Genomic DNA, 10,117 nt, shown 5'->3' with positions numbered 1-10,117 from the left:
CAGTACCCTTCCATCTGAAATGGGGTACAGTTCTAAACAGTTTTAATAGCCCAATGTGATGGGGATTCAAATCATAGCGATTGAAAGTGATTCCCCAGTTGGGATAGTAACTTGTTTGCAAAAGTGAAGGCATATCTTTTCAAATCCTTCCCTTTTGTGAACTGTGGAAAATGTTTCAGTGAGAGTAAGCATTGGTGCAGGGGACCACTGCCAACTCTCACAGAAGCTTTATGAAAATAATTTTTGGAACTTGAGCTACATTTAAAAAACAACTTCAGAAATGAAAACAATCCCTTAAAGGCCACCATCACTGTGATTGTCACCAATCGGAGTGAGTAATAATTTGCTACATAGCTTATGAATATTAACGAGTTAGGTCAGACTACAATCCACCCTGATCCAGCATTTTTATGAACCAACCTATTAGTACATAGGTCGGGTTTCAAAACGGAATACTTGTTTTAAAATGGTACTGTATCACACCTTGTAAACACTTTATTCAAACAGTACATTGGTACATCGGACCCTATATTCTGCAAAATCGATCCCTGATCCAAAGCAGATGTAGAGAACAAAGACAAGAAAAAAACTTGGGTTAGTGTTAATCTTAACCATTTTGTAACTTTCAGATTCGTAGTGTGGGTAGTCTAGGTCACCGGAAGTACTACTGAAAACAATAAAGAATTGAATTGTTATTATAGGCTAAACGTGATGCAAATCATTTCAAACTCTGACGTGCTGAACTGTACAGGAGCACATACAATCTATTTGATGTAACCTGGACCAAAGGCCTGTTTCTAGCAATGATGGGCTGCATGTCATCTGTACAGCAACAAACAGAATGATGTCACAACCACAGTGCTACCTTACTACCACAGGATTCTAGAATTCCACTCTAGGCATCACCTTTTGCTTGAGTTTTTTCTTGTCTCCTATCCCAGCCTCTGTTCACTCTTCATTGTTTGCTTTAAACAAATCCATGAATATCATTTACATTCATGGCGTCTGGGAATACTTTAGAAAAGGGAGACAAGTTTAAAGTGAAACTTGACATGTCTATGGCTCTAGCAACTGCTGGGAGTCAAAATATGGGCAAGTCAGTGAAAATATTTCCGTCCATGCCTTTGCCTTTTGCTGAAACGGCACGGGATTCCTCACTGATGGATTTTTTGGAAGAAAATTCGTGCGAGGAAATGCCGGAGAGTCCCGGTTTCCAAAGAGACCTCAGCACTAGCAGTCAATCTAAAAGTGTGGCGGGGGATGAAGACCTTCTCTGCCTTTCCTTTCCCAAAAAACTCTGGAAGATAGTAGAGAGTGAGGAGTACAAGTCCATCCATTGGAATGACAATGGAGACATTGTGATTATCGACGAAGATTTCTTCAAAGTGGAGATTCTGGAAAGAAGCGGTCCCTTTAGGATTTTTGAGACGGACAGCATGAAAAGTTTTATTCGACAGCTCAACCTCTATGGATTCAGCAAAATTCGTCAAAATCTAAAATCTTTTTCTCTGTCATGTCAGTCAGGGAAACACAGGACTGGTACAAGGACAAAGGTAAGGTGCTTCATCACAGTTCAAGTGTTTTTCTCAAATTTAGGCATATTGGAGTGAATACATTCATATGAGGGTTTGAAAAGTACCAATAGTATAATTAAGAAAATATAAGGGCAGTGGGGCTGATCGGAAAAGAGTACAGGAGTGTGATACAAAGATAAGCATTTTCAGGTTCTCCTCAAACAAAAAGATCACACGTGAAGCTCACGGAGACGACTGTCAGATCCAGCTAAACAAATTATCCTATTACTGCTTTTAAAATATTGCTTTAACTTAGAAAGAGCCATCGGAAGACTCACATTTTTCTGGAATTTTACAGATTTAAAGGGGTGTATTACAAATTTACGGGCTGAATTCGAATATTTCTGCAGGTGTTCACAGAAATAAAAGTTACAATTATTTTGTTTATCTATTTCTAATTAAATATAAACATTTCGTCTAATTCTCCTTTCCACTATTAATGCTTCGCGTTTATACTGTACCCCTGGAGGTTTGGGCACAAAATCCTTGACTTAGAATTTATCACCACTTTAACCACAATAATTCAGTAATGATCATTATTTGCTATACTTGTGCAATCCCTGAAATGAGCTCAGAAACACTTTTGTATTCGAACGTTCTCCCCTACAATAAATCAGTTGTGATGATAAAATATATGTGCAAATGTTATGGTTATGTTCTGAATTAAAGCTCTGCAAGAATCAGCTTCAGAAAAGACATCTGCCTAAAACGTACCCTCTTAGCATCAAGCCAGCTCTTCCATCAGTCCAGTTTTCTAGTACAAGCCAAAGGGTGGCCTGCGGAGATTTTCACAGTTAAACTGCAGCTGTGCAGGAATAACTACCCCCTAGGGATGGGACTGAGCATACTAATTGTATATGCATCAGTTCTGACATCTGGAAGTGTAGTAAATAACAATAACAGGTGTTACTCTTACCCAATGTAATGGTACTTACTTTACTGACCTATGAGGATGGAAGACTGTGTTGGCCTTGCCAGGATTCAAACTTTTCATCTGCAGATATCAGCAGTAAGCAATTAATTGATTGGGTCCTCTTGTCTGCTATAGCCTGAGGCTTCTTCAGCGTGGTGTAAAGACAATGTTCTTCCACACACCCATATATCACATGAACCTCCAAGGACCCAAAGAGGTTTTCAGCTAGATAAAGCAAGGGAGCAGTGAAGTAAGTACACTGGCTCTTCTTGTTCTTTCCTTAAAAGTTTATTTCCAGTTATAATGTACAGACAGAGATACATGAGCTTGCCATCCCCAAACCGGCACAACTCTGTCCTTTCATATGAAAACATTCCAATCCCCAGTCACAGCCTGCCCCAACATTCCACTGCCCCAACATTCCACTGCCCCTGATGTCATAGCATTCTTCTTTTACATACAAACCAATACATCACTACACATCCCCTTCCCTTAAAAAAACACACCAAAAAACAAGAAAAAAATAAAATATTAATATGTATATAAATAAATATATATATTTTTATTTAATCACACACAACATTTTCTAATACCTTAGGTTTTCTCAAAACCCTGCCAAAACAACTTTTCTTCACTTCACCACAAACTACATTTTTATTCTGTTCACGCTCATTCACATTACATTCAAATTCTCCCATATTAATACGAGTCTGGACACCTTCCTGACAGCCCCTAGCTCCCAATTCCCCAATAACTCTAGAATCTTTGTTAACAACAATATCACACTCCAACCACCAATAATTGTTATTATTACCTTCCAGCAAATCATACTGCACAAATTGTTGTTTGCAAGGCTTAGCAATAGCAACGCGACTCATGTGACATACACTGCCATCATCCAAAATGACAGTATTTCTCATCACTTTCTTAATTCTTATAGGCTCGCCAAACTTGCTCTCACCTTTAGCCACTTTCCTTACGGATTTCACTCTCACCCAATCTCCCACATTCAAATGTGCTTCTTTAGTGCCATATTTATTATTAAAATATTCCTTGTTCTTTTCTTGTGAATTCTTTATGCACTTTCTTACATGTTCCTTGCTCCAAAGTACTTGTCTGCTTCTTTGCATCCAACCAGGGTTAATCTTCGAAAATTGAATTCTACCTCGCATTATATCAAACGGACTTTGACCTATTGTCTCATGAGGTGTCACTCTATAAGCCCATAACATTTTCCTTAACTCAGAATCTATATTACTTTTGTTTCCATGCTTTGCAATTTGAATGATGCCCTTGCAAATCCTATTTATACGTTCCACTACAGCATTCCCCCTGGGATGATATAAAGCTGTAAACCTTTGTTCAATACCAGTCATTTTAGCAAAAGTTTTCATTTCCTCAGATTTAAATTGGACACCATTGTCCGTCAATAAAATTCTGGGAAATCCTTCCCTCAAAAATATTTCCTCCAAAAAATTAATCACTGCCTTGGTATACATATTTTGTAACACAGAAAATTCAATCCACCTTGAAAACAAATCAACTAAAACCACAATAAACTTTGAAGTCCCATCATGCCACGTAATAGGACCCATAATGTCTAAAGCAACTTCTTCCCATGGTATATTAGGACAACTTGAAGAAGAAATTGGCGGGTTAAGTGTCTTTTGAGATTTGTCACTATTCTCACACTCCATGCAGTCATATACATATCTCTCAATTTCTACATCAATTTTTGGCCACCAATAAAGTACTTTAATTCCTCTTTTGGTGCGAGATATTCCTGAATGACCTTCATGTCCAATAGCAATAAGTTTATTTCTAATACCACAGGGGGGAATAATCTTCCCACCTCTACACACAAAATCACCTTCAATGCTCAATTCATCTCTCACTTCCCAAAAATCTCTTAACATATCACTGCTTTTGACTTTCTTGTCATTATACCAGCCGAACATCACTTTGTTTTTAACTTCTTTCAACACTTCGTCTTTCTCATACTCCATGATCCATTCTTCTTTTTGCGATGAGCTTAAAGTATTCTCATCAAACACACCAGCTACACACCAGTCATTCCATGGATGTTGATGCAACTCTCTTAAAGGTAAGGACATTCTACTTAAAAAATCTGCAGTAACATTTTTTACCCCAGGAACATACTGCACTTCATATAAGAAATCTTGTAGTCTCATAGATAGTCTAGCTATTCTCGCAGATGCTCTACATAAACCTTCTGTAGTTAACAATTTAGTAAGAGGCTTATGGTCAGTCCGTATGATGCATTTTGCCCCCAAACAAATTTCCGAAAGTGTTCTAATGCCCATACACATGCCAAAGTTTCTCTCTCTATTACAGAGTATTTTTCCTCTGTGGGAGACAAAGAACGGGATGCAAATGCAACCACATATTCTTTACCCCCATTGTCACTTTGTGTTAATACACTACCAAGGCCCTTACCACTCGCATCCGTAGTGATAATAGAACAAGCTTTTGGATCGTACCCATGCAACATTGGAGCACTCACAATTGCATTCTTAATTTCCTGAAAAGCCTTCTGACAACTTACATTCCATTCAAATTTCACTTTGTTTTTTAGTAACAGTCTCATTTGGTAGGTTTTAGCTGAAACATTTTCTACAAATTTCGAATAAAACTCGGCTAGACCTAAAAAGGATCTCAAATCATCTTTAGATGTGGGGCATGGGGCATTCTTAATAGCTTCCACCAACTTTTTTTTAGGTCTTATGCCTTCATGATCAATCTCATGTCCTAAATACGTTACTTTTCTCTGTGCAAATCTATATTTACTGATCTCTGCGGTCAAACCTTTTTCTTGTAAGATGTTCAAAACATTCCTCAATTCCTTATCATGATGTTTCTTGCTACTTCCCATAACTAAAATATCATCCTGAAAGAATGTAACATTAGGCAAATGTCCAAATAACTGCGCCATCAACCTTTGAAAGACGGCAGCCGCCGACGCCAAACCAAATGGCATACGTTTGAAACGAAAACAACCCCATGGTGTACAAAAAGTTGTAAGATGTCTGCTATGATAGTCCAACCTAACCTGGTGGTAAGCAGACGACAAGTCCAAAGTGGAAAACCATTTAGCATCTCTCGTGGCAGACAACATCTCATCAATACGAGGCAAAGGAAACTGATCTACTATGATATTATTGTTCAAACATCTCAAATCCACACACAAACGCACTTTGCCATTAGCTTTACGCGCAACAACCAAAGGTGAAACCCACTCAGAAGCTTCAACTGGTTCTATAATCTGTGAATTTTGTAACCTGTCCAACTCTTTTTTTACCTCTTCCCTGACAATAAACGGAATATTCCGTACCTTATGAATTTTTGGTTTGGCATCCTTTCTGAGTCTAATCTGATGTATAAAGCCTTTCAGTTGACCTACTTGCCCATTGAACACTCCTGGAAACTCTTGTGTGACCCATTTCTTTGTGTCTTCTTCATCACACATTACTAAGACTTGCTCTACACTGTTAGGATCAAGCACAATATGCAGTTTCTTTTGGTCTTTCCAGCCTAATACCGACGGACCATCCTTAGCCACATATAATTTACATACGGCTTGTCTTTGCTTAAATTTGAATACCAGCAATCTAAAACCAATAATATCTATTCTATCACCAGTGTAACTTTCAGGCGAAATGTCAGAGGTTTCTAAATGTTCCCCTAAACTATGTACAAAATGCTTTTGCCATGTGCATTCTGAAACAATACTGTATGGGGAACCAGAGTCTGCTGCCACCTGCAACATAACTCCCCCAAATGATATCCAACACAAGGGTTTGTTTGACGTTTGTCCTGAAATGTTCAAAACCACAGTTTTGTGACCCCTCAGTTTATAATTTACGTCTTCATCACTGTCATCAGAACAGTCTTCCACCACTTCCTTAATGCAGGCCACTTTACTGTTCACCTTCTTCAGTTGTTTCTTCCTGCACACCCTAGCAAAATGGCCTACAATTCCACATTCCAAACACTTAGCATTTTTAGCTGGACACCCATCAAATTTTGCAGAATGAAAGGAACTCCCGCAACGGAAACACTCATTTCTGGATCGATCAGGCATGTTAGATTTTTGATTTTTTGCAAAAGTTAGATTTTTCTCTTTTTTAAAGTCATTATCCCGCTTATCCATGGACCATTTGTTGTGCTTGCGATCACTAACTTTGGCAACGACTTCTTCAAAGTTCTTATCCTGTGCCAAAGTGATTTTCGCACATCTTTCGGATAATTCTGCTTTCTTTACTAAAGCAATAATATCCTTTAGACTGGATTCGCCTTCAATCCACAACCTCTCTTGAATAGATTTGTTTTTATTATACATTACAATCTGGTCCCGTACCAGTTCATCATGTAGACCAGCAAACCTACATGAGCTAGCTAAATGTTTTAAAGCAGAAACGTAGCTCTCTATGTCCTCGTGTTTCTCTTGTTTCCTGTGGAAAAATGCGTGACGAGTAACCGCAATGCAAACAGCAGGAGAAAAATGATCATTTAAATCCAAAATAGCACTTTGAAACACATCTTCATCGCCTCTATCGTGTTTTTGTAGTTGATTGTAAATACAAAGACCTTCAGGGCCTAAACAGTGCATTAAGATCCTTTTTTTTCTTTCAGCAGAGATTAAACCATTGCAATCTTCTAAGTTTGCGATGTAATTCAAAAAATATTCCTTCCACTCCTTCCATTGTACAGCTGGTTCACCAGGAGACGCTAAAAATTCCTTTGGTGTACTCAACTGCAAAGAAAGCGACGTCCCTGTACCAGAAGAATCTCCACTCGAAGACATGGTGTACTAAAAATTATAGCTGTAAAATATAACTCTTTAGCTTACTTCTTCAGCAAGACATGTATCTCTGTTATAATAATTTCTGTTAGTATTCCTTTGTGCCGGATAAACTTCAGCAATGAAGTTGCTAAAAAAAATTAAGAATAGTAAAAATAATACCATGTACTTGGTACTAATTAACATTAAAAGGGCGCTGTTCCTGCTCCCATGTAACTTCCAGCGCAAGAACCAGCACGTTCACAAGACATTGTTATTAAGAATTATGTTGTCCAGGCAACCAGTAACCAAGCGGGGGTGCACGCGAGGACCGAGGCGATGAAAAATCTAACGTTTGAGCAGTACACACGCGCCTCAAACAAAGTAAACAAACGGCAACTGTATTAGAGAAAGAGAAAAATAAATAAATAATAATAAAAAATAAAAAAAACTTCCCTCACTTGCTTAAAATAAGTTGCCTTTAACAAAGCAGGTCCGAAAATAGCTGCTCTCCAATCCTCAGTCTGATGTCTGTAGCGTTGCCTTCCAATAATTGCAGTTTTCTCAGTCCAATGCTTGCTGCTTTACGATCCCATCCTCGTCGCCATGTGAAGTAAGTACACTGGCTCTTCTTGTTCTTTCCTTAAAAGTTTATTTCCAGTTATAATGTACAGACAGAGATACATGAGCTTGCCATCCCCACACCGGCACAACTCTGACCTTTCATATGAAAACATTCCAATCCCCAGTCACAGCCTGCCCCAACATTCCACTGCCCCAACATTCCATTGCCCCTGATGTCATAGCATTCTTCTTTTACATACAAACCAATACATCACTACAAGCAGTTCGATAAAAGAGACAACCACTTTGTTGTCCCACACCGAAATTATATTATGTGGTTATTCCTTAACTATATGTTGAGACACCAACCCTATACCTAACCCACAAGCACTCTGATGATTTTTATTTTCAGCCCAGTGACTCGAACAAAAGGCCTAGAATTTCACCATAGCCTCAGCTGAAACTATTCAACAACTGTCACATGATCAAAGTCAGGCTTTGCAATGTTCTCATGGGGTCTGGTATAGTAGTGCTGCATATACCACCTATGTGGTGACCATTCAGCGCTCTGGGGAGTTAGGGCAACATAGATTATTTTCTGGCACTGAAAATGTATACCTTGTGATAAGGTCATTAAGTCACACAAACCAAGTCATACCAGTTAAGGAATCAACAGGGTAAAACGAAGGGAGCTTAAAGTTTATCACAACACTTTTTAACATCTGATTTCAAAGATTAGCAATATCTGCCTTACAGTCCTCTTGGTACTCAGGGAGTTGTTGAAAAGACTTTCTGGGATCGAAATACAAAATGTGTCCCACAATTCCCGAAATCAACAGGGTCTGGTATATCAAGATAGTATTTGCATGATCAGCGATGTAGCAAGGGCTCTAATGAAAGCAAGGGAAATGAGGCCTCCTCCATCAGGTTTGATAGGTAATTGCCATATTTCGGGTGTAGAAAGTGCCTCAAATACTAGGGCCATGGTGCCACTGCACCTGCTTCACTACTGATAGCTACGCCTCTATGTATGATGGATATCAGGACATAAACTGTTATGGATAAATTGCTATAGGTTTTCATGCATATAGGGTGTATTGTTATACCATGTAATATAGTTTCTACAGCAGCTGTGGAAATATTGCTGGATTTTCCAATTACTTGATAATGGATATACAGTGGAAGTTCATTTTGCAGATCTGCGAAAAGTATACTCTGGCTGTTGTTTCATGTACAGCAATGCTCTGCTAGGCATCAGCTAGGGCGGAATTCCGTAACATGGGAGATGTGTAAGGTCACAGGATATCTATGGGCATGTTGTGCCTGATTTTTCACCAAAATGTTTTACTGTGGTACAGTTCTGCTTCGTGGACTTTCTAAACTCAAGAATGAGCAATAGTTCATCATTCCTTTTCACCACATTTCATATTCTGGTTGTTGTGAAATGGTGGGAGTTAGAATGTGCTTAGGTACAAGTAATGAAATGTGAAAATAGCTTAAATTGCATGAGAGAAATTGTAAGTTGGTTGGCAACCATACTGAGAGAAGGTGTTCTTTACATCAAACAAATTCTTGAAGAACACCCAGTGCAGCATGATTTTTTTATTGACTGTTTGTTGTTCCGAAAATCACATCAAATATATAGTGTGGGAGCGAAAAGGAATGTTTATTTTTGAAAGTTTACAACGTTAGTTACAAAAGTTCTAAAATTGGAATGCCTAGTGCAAAGTTTCAAACATGTTAGTGAATCATCTAAAAAGGTATAATTAATTTACAAAATAGTGCTAGGAGTTTTTGAAACATTGGAACTGTCAGTTAAACAATTCTGAAAGTTCTGCAGAATATTTTGAAGCTACATTTATTTAATTAGGCAAATTTTATTTCAGACGGTTAAAACTATCTGTTAAAAATGAATGAACGTTCAATTAACCAGACAGTTTTAGGTGAATCCTTGAAATGTTGGTATTGGGATAAAAAATGATTTAGAATGTTAACAGTTTGAATTCCTAAAATCCACTTGTTTTAGGAAAAGTGAAATTAGCTAAAAAAAAACATTGTATTCATTTTTCTGAATGTTAAATTCTGTATTTTTTTTAAAAATCGAAACCAATGTAGAACTGTACGAAATTCTAGTTGTTAGACTTTCACCCATGACTACTAATCCCATGTTTCTTTCCATATGCTGTTTAAGATGCTTCTAATTGAGAACATGTAAAAAGAAAATCACAAACCATGCAAGAATTGGATGGATTGACAATGTATTTT

The 10,117-nt window shown here is 37.9% G+C and overlaps 1 protein-coding gene across 1 annotated transcript in view; it reads left to right on the top strand.

Annotated features, from left to right (window-relative positions):
- The first annotated feature begins 998 nt into the window (after window positions 1–998).
- The window catches only part of LOC138259528 (heat shock transcription factor, Y-linked-like), a 32,684-nt gene continuing 23,565 nt past the window's right edge, over window positions 999–10,117 (top strand). The window contains exon 1 of the mRNA XM_069207329.1: window positions 999–1,553. Within this exon, the coding sequence (XP_069063430.1) occupies window positions 999–1,553 (555 nt within the window). The remainder of the gene's footprint in view (window positions 1,554–10,117) is intronic.

This window comes from Pleurodeles waltl, chromosome 2_1 (genome assembly GCF_031143425.1).
Source record: "Pleurodeles waltl isolate 20211129_DDA chromosome 2_1, aPleWal1.hap1.20221129, whole genome shotgun sequence".
Taxonomy (NCBI): domain Eukaryota; kingdom Metazoa; phylum Chordata; class Amphibia; order Caudata; family Salamandridae; genus Pleurodeles; species Pleurodeles waltl.
Note: the sequence above shows the minus strand (reverse complement) of the source record. Positions and strands in the feature narration are given on the sequence as shown.